The sequence below is a fragment of the Trichoplusia ni genome, chromosome 27 (assembly GCF_003590095.1).
Source record: "Trichoplusia ni isolate ovarian cell line Hi5 chromosome 27, tn1, whole genome shotgun sequence".
Lineage (NCBI taxonomy): Eukaryota > Metazoa > Arthropoda > Insecta > Lepidoptera > Noctuidae > Trichoplusia > Trichoplusia ni.
This window is the reverse complement of record NC_039504.1, coordinates 3,355,991-3,377,408: the sequence shown is the minus strand read 5'-3', so window position 1 is coordinate 3,377,408 and position 21,418 is coordinate 3,355,991. Positions and strand designations below refer to the sequence as shown.

The 21,418-nt window shown below is 34.6% G+C and overlaps 1 protein-coding gene across 2 annotated transcripts in view; it reads right to left on the bottom strand.

The window, feature by feature from the left end:
- Nucleotides 1-392: 392 nt before the first annotated feature.
- Nucleotides 393-21,418, bottom strand: part of LOC113505740 (serum response factor homolog) — a 244,212-nt gene continuing 223,186 nt past the window's right edge. For both annotated transcript variants that reach the window (XM_026888545.1, XM_026888546.1), the window contains 4 exons: nucleotides 3,417-3,544; nucleotides 2,849-3,099; nucleotides 2,275-2,448; nucleotides 393-1,235 (listed from right to left, as the gene is read on the bottom strand). In XM_026888545.1, coding sequence (XP_026744346.1) covers nucleotides 2,288-2,448; nucleotides 2,849-3,099; nucleotides 3,417-3,544 — 540 coding nt within the window. In that variant the 3' untranslated portion in view covers nucleotides 393-1,235; nucleotides 2,275-2,287. The remainder of the gene's footprint in view (nucleotides 1,236-2,274; nucleotides 2,449-2,848; nucleotides 3,100-3,416; nucleotides 3,545-21,418) is intronic.

Sequence of the window (21,418 nt, the reverse complement as noted above, 5' to 3'; positions counted from 1 at the left end):
ACTATTTTAAAATATTGCTTTTTTTCTTAGACCATGTTTTGAGAGCGTGCGAGGCGCGAAATATGAAGGCAATATACAGGAACATGATTTTCTAGGAAACTAGATACAAACACAACTTGTGAACTAAATGAGATGGCAAGAGAAATATAAGGTCGTAAGATGAGGTGCACTCACAATATTGTACTGCGCATTTTGCGATTGCAGAGCGGAACAAATTTCAAACAACTTTAAAATAAATGAAGTCACGTCGTTTAGTATGTCGACTATTTATATTGTCTGTTGTTTCTTTATGTATTTTTAGATAATAAACATAAGTTTTCCTCTTTTATAAAACTGCGAACATCAATACATGCTTTTCGATAAGGATAATAGCTTTTTTATATGTATTTTTCTGGTTAAAGCGATTTTCATTTCATGCCCACTCAACATTTCATTTGATTGTGGTTACATTTAAATGTAACTGTTTATTTTGTGTGTTTTAACGTTTAATCAACGGCCAACACTAATGAACTAATTAAATAGGTTTGATTCAAATTGCATTGGGTAAAGCCAATATACTGTGTGTAGAATTACATTATAATCTGCTTGCTTTGTAAATATATGTATTGCAAATTATTTGTAGCATTTAGAAATCGTATTAAATTAAGTTTGTTTTGTGTTTGTAAGTTGTAATGGATATTCGGCTATATTTCAAATCCTGTTTGTGTATAGAAATAAACAACGTTCTAAAAAAGTATTTTCATCGTATGATTGATTTGATATACAACCTAATCTGAGTTTAGCCACGCAAAGGCCTCTGACACAACCTTTAAAAAAGTAGATTCCCTTAACAATTAGCTTATCTATACAAAATTATCAACAGCTAGTCAACATTTACGGAAGACTTATTTTTCGATATACCTATACTAATGCTTTTTCCGAGAAAGTTGTTTATATTTACACACAGTATTTGATATTCTCTTTCCGCTACATCTTATGAATGTGACGGACCCTTATAAGTTTTAAGTACAAAAGTCGCTCCTCGCTCGCTATCGCACCACGACCTATCATTGGAACATTAACAACATGTATGTGATACAATGGATACAATGTGATATTAACTTCATTAATTCTACCTATCTATCAACAATCTAGATACTTTGATATCGCTGGAAGTCCAAATATAAACTTTGGTACATACTTTTTTATTTTTTAATAATATATAGATAACATTCGTCGGCATTCGCGCGTTGATTCTGGAACAATAGAAAAAGGCAAGTTATGAGTTGCAAAGATTCTATCTTCATTTAGATTGTAGTGAAAATACACAATATGTTTAATGTATCATAACTTTTATTTCTGTACGTTTAACATTGTCATACAGGTTAGGATACCTATTGCAACAGATAAATTGAATAAAGGTAATCAGAAATGAATTGTTTCTTACAAAAAAAAAAATAAGTTATACTGTATTTTTGTTAAGTGACTATACCCCATATGTATATCCCATAATGTGGTGTTTAAATAACTAAGTACACATCATTTACACAAACAAAATAGAATGAAAATCATAAAACAATCCATGTTCTCCCATAAAACTAGTTTTCCAACGAGTTTATGTTCTAGACTTAAACTAAATGAAATTATTTAAGTCATTACCAAGCACTGTTTCTCTGAGTCTCTTTAAAACTCAATTTGAATGTTATTTAAACAAGTTTATGCGGTGCACTACGCTCAGAAGTTTTCTTTGTTTTTAATGAATAAATATAATTCAGGACTTTACCGTTTGTTTGTAGAGATGTTGGTATTTAGTATTAGGTATTCTTTTACAGATTAAACTGCGTTTATGTGTAAAAAAATGTTTGTAGGCCCATCTGGTAGTTGGTAAAGATTTTATTTTCATTCTTCGTAACAAAAAAAGATTCGGAGATTTATAAGCAAATAGCGTTTAATAGTGGTCGCTTCGTCAAAGACAAGAAACGTGTCTAATATCGTTTACAAACTGTTGTATAGATTTTAGATTTTTATATCTAGTCAACATTCATTAGCTATTCACTAATGCAGCGCGAAACATTAATATTTAATCAACTTAATAGTGTTTTGCCCTGATGTAATATGAATAGTTATAATTACAGAGGATTTGAATTTAATATACCTATGTAAATTAATTTGAGTTTCCAGAAAAGTATGCTTCTTTCGTAATTGCCTCATCAATTAATGAAGGTCGATAAGACTCATAAGTGACACAAAATAGCTTGTAGGAACAAGGAGAAAAAAGGCTGATAAAATTCTTACCCGTCGTAACGCGTTACTTTCTGCCGGTGCTCAAGTCTTGTAGTTCGCTGCTATCGTCACTAGAGGCGCTGGCTCCACATCCGTTGGTTACCGTGGAGGTCGGCGCGCCCGCGGCAGCCGCCATAGCCATGGACAGCGGGATGGTGATGAACTGCGGCTGACTCGATGATGATGCTATAAGTGAAGAGGAAATATGAGGTATTGAGAAACTGAGGAGTTCTGGTCAGTTCTCAAGGAGGGTAGTTCTAAGGAGTACTTGTTACTGACTTATTTATTATGAGCCATGATTGTCTCACTGCTGCCTCTTTCCATTTACCTCGATCTATGGCTGCTTTAAATGAAAAAGAAAATGCTGTATTCATATTTTTTTTTTGGATATTAGAACTTAATTCTCTAAGACTTAAATTAAGCTCACATTGTGTATCATGTTAGATAAACAAGGTTATCAATTGCACAACGTATGGCTTTTAATAGGCATTGAAATCAGGATAATATGAGAACAATTCTCTAACCACGACATTCAAGAATCTTCGAGATAACCAAAAATGCTAGACCTAAATCAGAATATACTCACCACCTTCCTGCCCTTGATTAGCAAGTCCTAGTATGAAGCTATGAGGGTACCCCATGGCCAAGTTTCCGAGTCCGATATTACTGCCGATGCCGTCCAGTCCCACGCCAGCCAAGACCCCCGAGTGGTACAACATTGCTCCTCCAGGGAGGTCTATCTTTGGCAGAAGTTTGGGCAAGGATTGTGTTGGTTTGCTGCTGTCCGCTTCTTGGGTTGTCGAAGATGTTGAGGCTAATAGATCGTTGTGGGATTCTCTGAAAGTAGTTAATAAGGGTTGAGGTATTGATTTGGTAATTAGACTTGTGTACGCATAATTTTTGTTAAGTACATACACGATGATATATTATTTACAAAGTAACAGAATTTACCAGACGTGAATCTCAAAATCTTTTTACTTTTTTGCGACATCTTGACTACTAGCATTATCAAAAATAATTTACGATATCCTCCACAAAATTCTTTTTTATCGCTTACAAAATTTCGACAAAACGAATTTTTACAATCACTTTCCCAATTTTCAATCATGTTCCCTTATGACGTAGCGGCAACCTTCGTTGTCGTTGCTCTTTACCTTTGTTTGTTATCCCTCTCATTGGTGTCGCACCACTCCTGCTTGTGCACCTGCATGAGCTTCTCGCTGGGAGACTCTGGTTCACTACCACTTTCGTCGCCACTGTCACCTGATGATGCCGGTTCGTCCTGTGGAGGAAAGTCTCTTATTAGTAGATATATAAGGTTGTTATTAGTATAAGTAAAAAATAGGCCGATATTTTCTTGAGAAAATAGTATGGCTTGCGATAGAACATAATCATAATCTTCTAACAGATTTTTGATCATGGCGTCTTATGTCTCAACTTGACAGCTGCGCGAGACATATTACAGAACAGAGAACCGACTTAGGGCCCTCATTTTAAAGTCTCTTCTGAATCATGGAACTGTGATATTTATTTCTTAAATACATACATCATTTGAAATATTTCCGCGAGCCTTGGGATCGAACTCAAGCTCTTTGACTCAGCGGTCTTACGACTAGGCTATCACAGCGATAGAACATAAGAATAATATTATAAATTATCAAATTTTACGAGACAGTTATCGTAGAAGATATTTTTGAAGTTCATATTGTTTCAGGGTAAATAAACAATTTTAACACCAAAAGATGATATTTTTCTAGCCTAAAAAGTTGTTTTTTTTTTTGTTTCCAGATAACGAGCTTTTCCTTGTTTCGTAAAAGAAAAAATATCTAACATAATATAAAACATACTGTGTAGGCCAACGGTAACAGATGCTGCTCATAACCTTTGACAAGTGTTCATAATTTGAAACCCACGTTAGCTTGCGCTGTGGAAAACTTGATGAGAAATATTTTTTTCGCCAAATTACTGGCCCCTTATTTAGTCTTCATTTTGTAACCCTTAAAAATATGTTATATGATGTTGTTTTAGAAAAAAGGAAAACAAAAACAGGTTACTAATACAATTTGAGTATATAACGTGGGTATCAAAATAATATTTATGAAAAAAATATGTTTTTGAGACAAAAAGACTCTCCAAAAAAATCGCTGTACATTTTTGCCAACTCCAAGCAGTGAGAAAGTTGTTTAAAACACTTACAGCACAACTTAATTATTTTGCTCACGAAACTGAGATTTATCAAATAACAAGTGGGTGCCGATGTATTATTGTTCAAAGGTTTTAATCTGCATATTGATTACCGAATTAGCTACCTGGGTCCCGTTGCAAAGAGAGTCATCTTATACGGTGATATCAAAAGATGAATCGCGATGAGATATCACAATGACAAATTACCGACAAAATTATTATTGTGCCTCCCAATCCTTTGGGCAGGATGCAACGTTATTGAAGAGCGACAAACGATAAGAGAAAATTAGCAAACAAATTCCTGAGTAGTGCCTGAGTGGGCTCTACCAATTTTCCGTAAAAAGAAAATGATCTATACACGTGTACTAATCGCGACTTCCCACCTCCAAATCCCAAAAATAAATAATAAAGTATGTCCCCAGTTTACCGCACAGAGCACTCCAGCCCGTCGCAGGTGCTCCTAAACTTAGCACTCGCGGTGTTTTAGCGCCAGCCTGTTTAAAAACCCCCGCAGTCTACTTACCGCGTTTTACGGCAGACGACTGAACTTAAGGTCTATGAGATTCCGGACTTTAGGATAGCTGCTCCTATGTAAGTTAGATTATAAAACTTTGATGATGTAAAGTTGTGTGATAGGGTAATGTTGGCTTCCCGTGACTGTATATTTAGGTTTTTAATAATCTTATTTCGTAAACTTATTTTTCTCTGTAGGGTAGTAGTGCCTATGCACTGAAGGCATGCATTCAGTATCGCAAAAAGGCCGAAAATTAAACGATACACCTTGAAAAATTACCATCTGGCTTCCACGACACTGACATTGGGTAAAATCGATTCTTGTCAATCCGAATACAAGTATTGAAATGAACAATACTTAAGACTCCTAATTACTACTTACGAGTAGCAAGCTCTACATCAAAGAAATGCAACTTTTCATCTGTCTGACTATCAAACTGCCACTAGGTTCGAAAATACAAAAAAAAAGCCTATAAAACCAATTCATCCTCACCTTTTATTTATCGAAGGCCTAATTGTTAAACAACTATTGACTATTCACAAAACCGTCACAGATAGTCCATAACTCAGTCGAAATCACAACACAATAAGTCTTCAATTGTTATCCTACACACGTGCGCCTTACCAACATGAATAAGGCAGTGTGACGTCACAACGATAAATCACGCAAGTAATTAGTTGTATCGTGCATCAAAGCAGCACAATTGTTAATAAATACCTAGAGAGGATGATGCCGGCTGCGCGGGCGCCGGTAACATCGAGCCCGTACTGTTACTGATAGTGTAGGGTGGATATGACAGGATTCAGATTACTTATTCATTTTAACTATTTGATGTTTTTTCGGATATTTTCCAACAGTTATCCGTTATTTTTTATATTTGTATTATATGACAGAAGATTATTAGATATTAAATTACATTTGGTGATTACAGCTTTTATGAAATCTAGATCTATACTTCTATACTATCTATACTCTATACTAATATATAAAGCTGAAGAGTTTGTTTGTTTGTTTGAACGCGCTAATCTCAGGAACTACTGGTCCAAATTGAAAAATTCTTTTTGTGTTGAATAGACTATTCATTGAGGAAGGCTTTAGGCTATAAACCATCAGGCTGCGACTAATAGGAGCGAAGATAGGTACAGTGGAAAATGTGAAAAAACAGGGCAGGTATAAATCATAATTTATAACTTCTACCCACGGGAACGAAGTCGCGGGCAACAGCTAGTCATGAATAAAAGTAACGCGTAGAGATTATTTCCATACCTTAAAATACATTATTACATTTCAAGTGTGTAATACAAAATTATTAATAATCTATTGAAATCATAGATTCCTGCGGCAATTTGAAATGTATGAACGAAATTAGGTACAATAACTCTCTGCAATACAAACAGTCGTAAGTAAAGGTATGTCCACACTAGCCCACGTCGTCTAGCTCGCGTGGGCGTTACCTTTATTCGCCGACGCACTAAATAATAATAATTGTGGTTAACTAACTACCGTTTAACGCATTCGGCTTTCTTCTGTGCATCTGATAAGTCTAGCCGACTGCGACTGTAGCGACAGAAAAAAATTCATTCATTGTTTGTATTTGTTTTTGTTGCTCTATTAGCTAGTAGAAGTTCTATTTGTTACAGAATTGATTTTTCATGTTTTTTGGTTTGTCTTTATTTTAAGGCTTAATACCGCGAGCTAACTTTCAAATAGTGTAGTAATAGCATCCTTTAAAAAATGACTTACTGATATTAGGTTACTAAGTAGTAATTATTGAAAGTCATAGTGTCTGTGGATAAGGAACGACGTTAAAAACTTCACAGCACATCAACTATTTAGTACCAGAATTGTGTTTCATAGTGGTATAAGATATTTTTCACGCTAGGTCTGAGGTCCCGGGTTCGATCCCCGGTCGGGTCAATGTAAAAATTCACAATTTTACATTGTCCCGAGTCTGGGTGTTTGTGGTACCTTCGTTGTATCTGAATGCCATAACACAAGTGCTTTAGCAACTTTCTTTGGGTTCAGAACAAGGTTGTGATGTTGTCCGCATTTATTATTTATTTAACTATATTTATTAAAATCTTACAGTAATAAGTCTTACCGAGTGAAGCTTTAAAACTAGTTTTGAACTATAATTTCTTAACCATCTTTTTTGAAAAATACAAATAATGTGCCTCTATTCTAAATTTTAATTTTAAATATAGAATAACACGTCCTATTAACAGCTATTCTGCTGACGCTACACTATGGGAGCATTAAGTGTCCGCGACTCTACAATCGTGGGGTCCGCCAGTTTGGGCCGTTACAGTTTGTTCAGTAACGTGACGTCACAATGCTACAGTTCCCTCATTATTGTGCTAACTGTACATTTGAGGTAGCTTAGCGTACAATTGGTTTTGTTAAGTAATGTTATAGATTTCATATGTATTTTAATTAACTGAGTGATGATTTAGATATTAGTAGCAATTAAATTTATATCAAGAGTCTATTTATTTATAGTATTTGACTTTGGTTTGATTTATTAAACATCGAACATTGAAGAGAGGCGGATATACAAGAAACTATTTATAGAAAATAATAGTAATCAGGGTTGAAGTTGTCGAACTTCGAATACCTAAATAGAAGTTATTATTTCGACTAGACACAATATCCAGTGTACTGTTTCACAAATTTTAAATCAATTAATTGTTTTATTTTTACAATTACCCGTTAACCCTGTTACACTCGCGATGTTTCATATTTATGTACAAAAGAGATTCGTATCACGTAATTACAGCTCAATGTAATTAAAATACGATTTATTGATAATTAAACTGTAAATTATATTAAGAGAACGCGTCACACGTAAATTGGGATGATTGCAGCCGTAATAAATGGCTCTACAATTAAAAGGATCGGTTATAAAGAGCATAGCGCTTTTGTGGATGAATAACGTATTTTTTTCCCAAGAGTGCACGTAACGTGATTGTAAGTGATGAAAAGCGAATGAGATAAACACGATATGCGGCCGTTTTTTAATTGTATCTGCCACGGTTTTGGTTGCAAGAATAGAATTTTGACACATTCTCCATAGAATATATGACGTATTTCTATTTTTACTAAAAAAAAGATATCGATGGATAGAAACAGTAACTTATGGTGAGCACGCAGGAAGATCAGTTCGTATCGCAGTTATTTTTTTTTTACTTTCACACAACGCCATCTAGTCTCAAACTTAGAAAGCCTTGTATAATGAGAACTAGAGAAATGATAGACATAGTTAAATACTAAAGATAATTTACACACGGACACAGAACAAAAGAATGTACTCGTCAGAATAACATTTTGTACTGGGTGGCAATCGAACCCACAACGGCCGGTATATTACTAATTAGCCGCGGTCAACACTCAATGTATGGAAATGACAGGTATAGACACGTGTCTAATCGAAACGACATTACATTTTCATTCTTTTATGCATCTGCTCATAAATCGAATGATTATGTTAGAGGATGAGCTCCTAACACGAGCTCTAGAAGATTTAGATACTTTTAATAATTATATTTTTTGATACTGCTGTAGTTGTACAATCTATTAATTGAAATGAAATGAAATTATTTATTCTGCAAATAGGATATTTTTTTATCACTTTTACATGTCTTTTTTGAGAACGATGGAGCCGACATTTCCTAGCTGACTACCCTAAGAAGAAATGTCGTTTTCATTGTCGAAATTCATTACGCATATCGCACAGCATTCATGTTGTCATGCAAGAAGTACAAATCTTCCATTTGTAACGGGGGGTATATGACGGAAAGACAGACGTTTTCACAGTAGCACGCTCTGTTTTAACAGATTCTAGAAATGCAAATGGAGTTTTGCTATCAACACAAAGGAAGCTCAAATTGTTTGGTAAATATTAGTAATATTCCATTTAATTCAACTTTGGGTTTAAATAAACAGAGGCAGTAGGTTGTGATGCTTTAGAGTAGACTACATTTTACATGTATGAAGTTAGTTTCCTTTGCCATAATAATGTAAGCACGCCAATTTTATTGCAACCGAAAAATTTAACATTTTGAAAATACTCCATTTTTTTTCAATATATCTAAGGAATATGAAACTTAAAAGCATATTTGAATGATATAATTCTAAAAAGGTACAAGTGAATGTCTTTTTTTCAAATACTAAGTTTTTCTATAATCACCATTATTGCCACCTAAATGAATTGCAATAATGGTGTTTATGGGAGAGCTAGCTAGCATTGACTGTAACTTTTTTCAACCACCATAATTTTTACAACCAAATTTCATGGAACCGACAGCGTGGCCCAGAACAGGAAACTTACTATAAATCACGTTAAGAATTCTGTAAGCGAACAAAATGCCATTAACGCTGTGCACACAGGTGCGAAGTAACCGAGGAGAGTGAGGCAAGTGATACGTGGTGTGTTCCCGACACGTGCAGCTCTCATTTGGGTAACGTAAATATTTTGTACAACCGCCTACGTCAGCATGACGTGTACTTTTCTTGGAATATTTGGAAAAATAGTGGAAACAAATTAAGGAATTCCTGGTAGTGATTGTTTACTCTATTTATAAATATTAGTAATTAGTGAATTTAGTGTGAGGTTGTTTAGGCAATAAATGATATACGATATTGATAAAAACTTTACTATGAAATATTTGTTGGATGAAAAACGAATATAAAACGTTTTCTTAATCGTGTAAAAAGATACAGTAATTTGTTTCATAATTTCAGAATATATTTTTAAACTAGTACAAGTCCCAAGATATCGACAACAAAAATGCAGTTTATTTTTCTCTACTAGACAGCAACAGGAAATGTAGACATTTAAGGAATTTTAATTGGTGTATCTACGCAACGAATTAAACGATCCGAGAGTGAATGAAAACAGAAGCCATTTATCTTTTTTACGCAAATCGTAAGAGTTCATTGAGAATTGTGATCGTATAAATTGCGAGCTGTTTCCACCTGTTTACAATATCGTATACCTGTGAAATTGGCACGAGAAAGGGGAGGCCAGCAGTGGGAGGATAAAGGCTGTGAATGATGATGATGAGATATCGACGCACTAGTGACAGCTCTGCCATAAATTTGTTTTTATTAGTCTGATTTAATACTATTTTCACAAAAATAAGTAGGAAGTGAGACTATGGTAAAAAAGTGTTTAAGTAACTGTCCCCAATACAAAAACGTCGAAACAAGAACACACCATAAAAAAGACAATCGGTCGATCATATCGGTTCGATCGTGTTCGATAAATCGTCGATCTTCCGATACGATACATCGATGCTCGTAATAAGCTTAAATTTGTACTACACTATGATTTTTATGTCAATTTAAAAACATAATTTATATCGCTTTCGATAATTATTCGAGAAACGAAACCGCATTGAAAATATTGATGTCAAAATGAAAAGTATAATTTGCAGTTTAAATGCTGTATTATTTATCGATTTAAAGAATCGATATTTTGTGAAAAAAGGTTACATCGATTTACGGTTGGACAATCGAATAGTCCGATTTAACTGCAGTTTAGTAAAGTTCTATTTAGTACCGTTAATTATCGCGGTTAGCGCGCTAAAATTTGGTTTAGCTCGCGGTTTATTAATTTGAGTGCTTTTAGTTTAAAGCGTGTACTTAGCTCTAATATTAACAATGTGATAAATGAATGATTTGTATCATACAATTGTTGTTTTAAATTATGATGAAGTAACGTTTTGTATCTATTTGAAAAAAATGTGAATTAATCTATTTAAATGGCAATTTAAATACCAATTTCTTTCTAAAGGTTCAGGAAAATAATGTCCGGTACACTAGACCTGCGTTAATTTGGTAACAAACCATTCGCTTAGAAGGCGGCTGTAGACCTCTGATGTGGCTTGCACCCAACCTTGAAGAATTCGTAAATGTTCTAGTTTCGTAACTTTCCAACACCAATACAAGAGTTATTGCAAAATCTTAATTCTTAGCGATGAGACGTTCTACTTTATTACATGTTAGTGAGAGATAGAAGAGAATAGAGCTTTTTTTAAATTACCGCTTTATATTTAAAAGGGTAGTAAAATCAAAAGGGGTTTTACAAATAAAAACAAAAGGACCAAACTGGAACAGTCCAACTAAACCGTCCAACATCACTTTACAAACTCGATTTTCATACAAGCAAAAATCGGATAAAAATCTTTCGATAACAACGAAAACCTCAGCGTTATTTCCACCGCGTACATTGTAAATCATTATTCAAGGCACCCCATACAAATGTCCGAACACACATGCGAACTAAGAAACATGTGTATGCTGAAGAATTCCTATTATACTGGCCGGAATGCGTCTGCTTGATTTTGAATGGTCGCTTATTATGCACCCATTTACACCTGAGAAGCGGCTACATGGATGTGTCGATGCTGGATGGGGTTCGGTGGTTTGTGTACGCGTTGTTCGATTTATTTGTTCATGTGATAATCTTGTTTGATGTCCAGGGTTGAAAGTAGAGATTATAACGTAGATTACTTTTATCTCAATCCCTCTTTATGAAGAAATATAAAAGAAAACTTTAGGTAATTACGTAAATTTAAAACACCCTTACTTTCATTCGATCGATTTAATATTTTTAGGTGTAAAAATTAGAATTCCAAACCGACTTAAAAAACAATTGAAAGAACGCTAATATATTTTAATAATATACAGTTTACATCGCTTCATTTGTTCTTTTCACACAATATTACATGCTTATGTGTTGATTACGTAGCATAGGTAAGTAGCATACATCGAAAATTTACAATTAATTTGAGTACAATTGTTAAGTACTAGTATCAGTATACCTTAAATTATTTACGAAAATATTTTGACACAAACTCATCCTAGTACCAACATCCTATCTGCCACTTCCAGTAAAACTCTACATCCACAGCAAAGATACGAAAACAGTAGCCCAAAGGCGTTTGATACGCATCTCGATAGCGCAGTAACAAGCACCGTGTTCATGTCAATCGCGCTAATGTTGCCGGCGACCGGCACAATTGGTGAACCGCATGTATACGTTATTTTAATACACGCCTGCACTTGCACCAACCGTGGGCGGAGACTTATTGCTAGATACGAAAGCGTTTTATTGGACGTTTTCGCTTCTATGCTTGTTGAATAGACCACCGTGCTCATTTGTTTGTTATTAAGGGTGTTTGAGTTATTTGCTTCCGTGATTGCGTTCACTTGTACTTCTGGTTTTAATGTGACTATTGATCTGTAATTATCTTTTGTTTAAGAATTGTCACTTTACGTGTACTTGTGTAAAGGTACCAGTAATAATTAATGCTAATGATTTTATGTTATTTTGTAACAATTATTACAAAACCTTCGTTCGATAAAGTGAAACTGTAATGTCTCGACAAATTTCAATTACTTGAGAATTAGTAGCATCGGTTTTTTTAGATTCAACTTTCAATAGATTCTTCTAGAGCTTAAATTTTTCTCAGATAAAATAATTAGCCTTAGATTCGTGGATTGCATCCAAAAGCAAGAGTCAAATAAAAGAGTGAGAATTGACAAGTTGTGTAGCTATCACAGCGTATCATTTTGACCCAAGTGTTACTTACTTAGGTAAAAGTGTAAACATGACTCAAGTTAGGTCTTTGATATCAAAGAATTATTAGTTCCGTAGAGGGTCCGAGGCCTCAGCACACTGCCTGCAGAATCATGTCGGTCGTGATCGCAGCATCTGACCTGCTACAGATACGGATCTTGTTAACAAGAGATGCTGGAACTCGAATGATATTCAATGTACACACATACATACATTTCTCATACGTTATACCGATAAAAGTATTGGAAGTGTCTAATTATGCCATCATAAGCATCATTTCCGCCTCAGTTGGTTGAAGCATCAGTAAGTACTCTGACATTAGAGAACGATTAAGAACTTATTTTAATTGCAAATTCAACGTGCATTTCGGTTATAGACATTAACAGTGAAAGTGTTAAAAAAATTTATTGGAATAAAAAAAATGCATGTAGAAAGCACGTGGCCAGAGACCTACATAGTGCAACATTTTATTTTGTACAAATCGTGAAGCTCGAGAACCAAAACCATTCTTCGTTTGCAAAATAAAAAGAGTAAAAAACAGTATTTAGAAGAAAACCTAACACTATGTAACGAAACCTATTAAAATCTCTCCAATGTACATAATTGTATATCTCAATACAATCTTGAAACACATTTATATAACGTATGTACATAAAGTTGGACTAAAAGACAAATAGGAGCAAAGTGTCCGGGCCTGTCGCGACGGTGTTGACGTGTGTCCATTGTACGGGCGCGGGTTCGATTCCCGGCGACGCAGATAAACGTCTGACGCGACACCTGAATTTTAAACGAGCTGAGGTGCCAATTACTTGGAAATTTCATTTTTTGTTTAATGTAGATTAAGTTAGTTTTTGTACGAGAGGGTTTTTAGTTTTTGCTTTATTCAGATGCAGGAATAATTAAACTTTTAATGTAAATTTAGCTTTTTGGATTTTTGTTATTTTTATAAATAGGTTAGGGATAATTGGAACGGCACAATAAAATAATAAAATATTTTTATTTTATTCTTAAATTTAAATTATTTGAATATTGCCTTTCTTTTTTCTCTCAACAAATAATAATAGCAACAAAAAAACATGAATGTCTTTTGACTGCCATTGTTCGTAGAAAAAAGTTCTCATATTTTTTTCCGTGACACATCCTCCGTAAGCTGTCAGTTGTCCTCTTTCGATTATGTTTTTATGTAGCAGCCGTAAAAAGGAAAATACAGGAAAACAACGCACATTCTATTTATATTTTGACGAAAAACAGCCAACAATTGTGTTGGTTATTGTAGGTGTAAAAATTCATTGTAAACTGGAAATGCGGATTGTAATCGAAAATTTTCGGATTAAAACGAAACGGAATGACTAATTTGTTTTTATAAAACTACGGTTTTTATCGACAAACAAATGAGTTTTACACCAAACATTTTAAATAACCGACGAACTGATAGTATTGATAACCATGCCAAACGCATTTTATACGACGCTTCGATCCCGGCGCGGGACAAAGTATTTGAGTGATCTGCGAAAGCTCTTTCTGAGTTTGGGTGTCTTATGCAATTTGACTTGAATGTTTATGAAACCCTGGCGACACAAGGATTAATTAATTTACTGCGGGAGTTGTTTTAAAAAATACTTTTTTTCCAGTTTCCTTAGTACACCGAAAGATATACTCGTAGTAAAACTAACTTCCAATAAAAGAACAATTCAATTTTCTACCAATAACGAACATCGTGACGAATACTAAATAAGTGCTCTACTAAAATAAAGTAAATATTCAATTTCTAATTAGCATAGAGATTTCAGCAAGTGGAGTTACACGCCGGGTCGGTTGCTACAATGGCAGTCTCTCCCGATTACAGTACAATGAGATGTCGTAATTTCTAATGTTAATAACATAATAACAAGCAGGAACCCATTTAGGATTGAAATTGTAACAGAACGGGAGCGCGGCCACGAAAACAAATGGTGTAAGTCATTATTGTGAAGTTATAGAATTGAATTTTGTGTGTTTCGTGAACAATTATTAGGAGGTTTTGCTTGCAATAGGCCGAAAACTATTGTATCTTTCTTGAAATGTGAATGAATATAGTATAATATCAATCTCGCTTTTTTATGCCTACAGATTTTAAAGTCGTCTTGAACTGATTAAATGAATTAGGTTACGACCTATTATAAAACCTCATTGCTGAATTAAAACTTACTTAGATTAAAAGAAGTAGGCTACGTCCCATTACTAGACTGTAGCTAAATTCCTTAATATTAATTTGCAAAAAGGAGTTTGTTTCAATAAAAAAGCATTTAATTTACAAATTTTAATAACTCCAATACAATAATAAAATAGTCCAAAATTAAACAATTTACGGAATCATCTGGATCCTTCATAGTTTATCGCTTTACCCGTTGCGGGTTCGGTTTCCAATTTAACGCGGAACTCTAGGAATTGGCTTAAAAGTTTTTACCCCACATTTTATACGGTATCTCAATCGTAACTTATTTTTATCGCTTTTCCCAGGACTGTGTATTTATTCGATAGGGGTACGTAAAAAGATGCTGACGTGTGTTTTTGTTTACATATTTTGTTTGTTAGAAATCTGCTTATTAATGCTTTTCTTGATAAGGTTTTGGAACAAACGCTCGCGTTTATAATTATTCACACGCTACATAGTTTAAACAATCTTCAAAGGTCTAATTTTGATATGGGACTTAATTATTAACCGTACTTTCAGAAGAAAAGAAACCTTAATAAATGGTAATTCAAAAAAATATCATTTTGCATCCAGTTTCATGACTATGCAAATTATTGGATTGTCCACTTTCTTTAAGCTCATTTCTTTGCTACACACTTCTTTGCTCTACATTGACATTACCCAATCAATTAAAAAAATACCATATTTGAAAACTTAAAAATTAAGATAATTCTTTTCTCTAAAATCCTAACTTAGCCCATTCCTTTTCCCAGTAGTTTCGTAGAAGGCACACGGAAGTCGCAGACGGTCACAGTGCACAATAGGCGGCGAGATGAAAGCGCACTTAATATGCGTTACGTAATAGCCGCTAATGGTCGCCGTTGGTCACCATTGTATCACGTTTATCGTACGCCATCGAGATCTGCGGATCTCGAGTGCATTCGGATGTGCCGGATGTTATTGTGTGTAGACCACCCGATCATTTCCCGTGGCGGATCTGTTGCTGTGTGAATTGTTAACTCTTTTGTGATGTGAGTGTCTCAGTGGTGATTTATTGCAAAGAGAAATTTATATTGATTCGTGGTTATAGTAGGTCTTAGTTAAAGAGATTAAAATTCATCTCGTGGTAGGTAAATTGAATGTGTTTTTTGAAAACGACTCTATAGAAATTAGTCCTTGTATTTTCACAAACATTCTACCCAAGTGCACAGGATAACCAAACTCAGTAAAGAATTCGTGAATCCCACTAATGCTTGTCCTACGCCGGACAAGTAGCGCTTAATTTGGACACTAGCCAAAAAATATTTGGATTATAGTAACGTTATCATTAGGATAACATGAATGAAATTTACTGAAAATGACGTATTTGAAAAAAAAAAAACTAATTTTGTAATCGAAACCGTTTCTTTTAAATTATGTTACCTTGTGCATGTCTGTTTATTCATTGCATACTTATCAAATGTAGTCAGACAAGTTAAAAACACTGAGTTTATTAAGTCAGCTTAACTAGAGCATAATTACTATCCCTATTTATAGGGAGTGCATTTGTGTGTCACTTTGTTTACAGTTAATTACTTAAGGGGATGTCTTCTGAAGTTGGTTTCAAAGCAACACGAATACGCTTAAGAATGAAACCTGTCTGAGGAAATGCAAGAGTAAATTCTAGCTTCTAATGTTGTCTGTCATTTGTTTTGGTGATTTCAGCTTGAAAGTTTCTTACACCATTATTAAAACATCCTTCATAATACGAACTTCACTGTTTTGCTGTATTTGGTCCATCAAACTAAACCCAAAAAAAAACAATGATTAAAAATATCACAGAAATATAGTGTTGTATAGTTACGTTTTAGGTAGAGTTTATAGTGACCTAGTCTGAACTGTGTGACACTGTGAGACTATTAAGAATGTATAGATACAGAAAAAAAAATGTTAATAAAAACATATATCTATACTAATATATAAAGCTGAAGAGTTTGTTTGTTTGAACGCGCTAATCTCACTAACTACTGATCCAAATTGAAAAATTCTTTTTGTGCTGAATAGACCATTCATCGAGGAAGGCATCCATAAAGCTGCGACTAATAGGAGCGAAGATACAAAGGAAAATGTGAAAAAATAGGGCAAGTATAAATCATAGCTGATATCTTCTACCCACGGGGACGAAGTCACGGGCAACAGCTAGTTTTAACATAACGCGGCAGGTCCAAAAGAATGTGGCGGGACCAAAACAACTCATTGGCACGAAACTGGCCCCTGTTTACCGTAAACTAAAATAAATATAAAAAGGGAAGGGAGGTTCTTGCCTTGCAGGAAACTAATGCTGATACTGAATGAATAATATTTTCATCGACATCGCGAATTTAGTGGAGACAGACTGAACCTTAAGCAGTATTTCTCAAATATAACATTTGCATACAGCTGTCGATGACATTGTTACGGTATTATCAATTACGATGATCATCATTATCTTAATCAGACGACGTGGGCTTAGCCGACTTCAAAGAGGTAGGTCTCAACTTTATACATCTTTTGTTTGTTGCGCGATTATTTTTGTAATTTGAGATGGATGGAGTTTTTGCATTGGTAAGCTATGCTTTATTATTATTTTTTCTCAATATATTTTTATACGCTGCAGTGGATAAATCTTGCATTTGCTAACTGTTCAGCTGGCCTAGAGGTTAAGGCCACCATGGCAAAGGTCCGCAACGTGACGCGGATTCGATTCCCGTGTAGGACAAGCACTTGTGTGATCCTTGAATGCTTGTTCTGAGTTTGGGTGATTTTGGGCATGTGACTTGATTGTTTGTGAAAAACAGCGGTACACAAAGATTCTTAGTGCCAGAGTCGTTTTTTTTTTAAACTTTCGATTTGCTGTGCTATAATGGTGCCTTTTATTATCAAAATACTTTTATTGAATATATTTGAGTATATTAATACCAAGTTAAAGTTTATTTTACGTTTATCAAATATGATGTTAGTAAAAATGCAACAGCTAAATAATTATAATCATCAATATATTTTAAAAGTCGTGTTTCGTTTTGTTCACCAGTATTTATTTTACTAAAATATTGTGACAGATTAAGTAGAGCTTTTTTATTTAAGCTAACGAAAATGCCGTTTTCTGTAAAATAGCGTTTTAGAGCCATTAAAGAAAGTGAAGACCACTTTGCCAAATAGCTGTAATTGTCATTTTGTTAAAAACAAAAAGCCTCTATTAAATACTTTTTAGCGAAAAAAAGTTATCCGGCTTTGACTTTGCGTTTATCAAACAGGTTTTTTTTGAAAAACCCCAACTAAATCTAGTCGTAATCATAAGTGAAAATCTGTCTTCTGATATAGTTTGATAACATAGCCCATTGGTTGGTCACCACGGCAAACCCATGTCGCCGGTTCGAGTCCCGTAGGACAAGCATTTTCGCATGTAATATTTATGTAACAATCGCGACACAAAAAATATCTTCCTGAACGAGTCTTTTAAAGAAAGAAATAATAAATCGAATACAAATAATATAGCTAAATGAAAATTTTGAGTAAAACATTACTATTTTAGGATTGCTTATAAAACTTGAAGTTTGTTCATGTATTAAAGCGATATCTAAAATATGACAGGTACCTATTTTTCTGCATAACACAGACGTTCTGCAGGCTTCAAAAAGATCATATCATGCAGATTGACAACACTACATACGTAATTATATCTGAAAATAACGTAATCGAGACTTTCTAAGATGGCACACAGATATCCAGGCTATTAATTTATAAACGCTTGTATCTTTATGTATCACAAGAAACGATTTACATAATAATGACTGGTACAGTTACATTGTATGTTTAAACCGGTCGCAACTAGATTAAACTTTACTTTTTGTGGTTAAATAAAGCGATACAGATGATAGTAATATTAATTAGTGTTTTAATTAATATCTGATTATTGTCGATAGTTTTTTATGATTCTTTGTAGTCAATTGTTTAAATGTTTTTAAACCGTTGGGTTTTGATGTGCGTTTGTTTTCTTGGAGAATTTAAATGGACGTGTATTTACAGTTTGTGACTTTACAATTGGACATTTGGTACCACTGGTTTCTGCTGTGTAATATTTTTATTATGTTTTTGATTGTAGTGCCTAAAGACAATATTTTGTATAGAGTAATAACTTGATGTAACCTTCATACATTTGGAGTTATGACGCAACTAGGGGAGGTTTATTTCTAACATTGGACCGCGATAGAATGAGCTAATTATTTGATATGTATGAGAATATCAAGAAATATATTTCATCTTCGGCCTAGCCTTTTCCCAACTATTTTGGGGTCGGCTACCAATCCAACCGGTTTCAGCTAAGTAAAAGTGTTTTACAAGGAGCGACTGCCTATCTGACCTCCTCAACCCAGTTAGCTGGGCAACACGACACCCCTTGGTTAGACTGGCTGTCAGACTTTTCAAGCTTCTGACTACCTGTAACGACTGTCAAAGATGTAGGAATAACAGCCGGGACCCACAATTTAACGTGCCTTCCGAAACAAGGAGGAACTCGCTATGACAAAGATGGTCACCCATCTACGGACCAACCGCGTCAAGCATAGCTTAACCTGTGATCGAATCACTTATGCGGTTATAGCTTAGCTACGAGCTCAAGAAATATATTTGTTTTACATAATCTTTAGCCCAATATCATAATCATTGTCATTAAACGAATCCATGTTCAATACATCTACAGATTGGCTGCATAAAATACAGATTTATTGAAGTTGTGAAAATCCAATACAAAACAAAACCCCTCAATAATTCCAATTAAACTATTACCTCAGTACAAAAGCAAGCAAAACAGTAAAAAGTTTAAACATAAAACTAGTTTTTTGAACCGTAACGCTAGACGCTAGACTAGAACGGAGTTTTGAAACAGGGCGTCACAGCGAACTCCTCCGAACAACTTGCCGAGTAATGGAGGAAGTCTGCTGACGTAAATCTTTACTTACGAGACTTTAACTTTGACTTTAAGCTAGGGAATCGAATTAACCTAGTAATGGAATTTTCGGGAAAGGAATTTTTAGTTTCAAATAAGTTGTGTCGTGTAGTGAGATATTCTTGGATATGATGTTGAGATGTTTGCATTGAAAATGTAGTTTTAGGCCTTTTTTTAGTAAGGCAGGGGAATCCTCATGACTGGGAGGTGGGTCTTTAGAGGGAAGTCGACAGTGTTTGATTCTCCTGACTAAACCTGAATCGCCGCGTAACGACTCCCGTGTTTTGACCAGACCGTGACAATATGTTGCGATTGATCACGCTCCGACGGGAATAGTTTTAGGCCTTATTATTTTTCTTTTGATATTTTAATCAAGCCTACTCACTGTTATTCTTTAAGTTACTTGGATTATAGTCTTTGACTTTGTTTTCTTGACTCTAGATCCTTTAGATCCGTAAACTGCACCGTCTTTCACGATACTAGAACACAGAGTTGCCCCTCAACCAATCATAGAAACCACTGATAAGAGATATAATTTAATTGACAAACCTACTAATTTAAGGAAAACCAGTAAAATCGATTAATTTACCTTAACATATCACTTTAAAACAACATACACGGCAATATTTTGGGTAAACATTTCACTTTCCAAACAACAGCGGCGCGATATTAAACCGCGCTGTATTTTCGGATTGGCCCATTTTCAATCAGCTTATCGCGCTTTATAAATAGTACAAAGGCTTCGTAACGGGAGCCTGTGTTTTTGTTCTGCATTTTACTACGGACAATTTGTTCTTGACGCCTTTCTTTTACTTTTGCAATACCATCGTCTTTGAGCTAAAGGAACTAAGATTCCTTTTACCATTCTGGTGCTGTATATGACGTAACATGCTATTCTGCAAGATTTTTATTTTCCTCGGAATTCTGCTTTTATCATCTTCCGAAGAAAAGAATATATGTGGGTAGATTTTAGATCTTAAAACTATTATTTTTCGTCATTTTGAAGTGAAGTGATAAATAAGTTACTTAAACCTACTTACAGTTTTCTTCAAGATCACGATGGTTATTAATTTGTTCATAGAACCAATGAAGTTCTACGTGTTCTAGGACGGCAAACAACTTTTGACATCATCAGCTGACAGAACAAGAAAAAACACGCTGTACACAAACCGACAATACACAATGAAATTCACACAGGTTTCACACCGAGCGTTTTGGGCTCCGCCTCGAAAATTTGCAGCACGTCGATATTGCGTCCAAACGTGACGAATTGAAATCGATGCGAGCATCGTCTAACGCAAATCACGGGCGGAGGCGATGCGATCGGCGGATCGTGGTGCCCGCCGGCGGTGCGCCGGACCCGGCCTGACACACTGTATACAGACAGTCCGATTATATAGCATTTCATTTAAATTTTTGTAAAGGATATTCCTGTTTTTGAAAAATAATTACATAAGTATAAGTTGTATACTTTTATAGAGTTTTCTGATATCATCATAGTAAACGAAGCGCTTTTCCATTGCAGGAGCGAACTAGTAAGGAACGAGCGAAAACAACTACTAAGGTGACAAAAAGCTTGCATTTACTAAAAATACTATTAATTTGTAACAAAAGTGGCATTCATTTTGAACTCGTGTCGCGAAACATATATCAAATCAAATTGTTAAGACCTAATATTTTCAATTTCTTGCTTATAAATAGTTAATGATAGAGTTACCTATGTACAAGTAGATGGTTCGT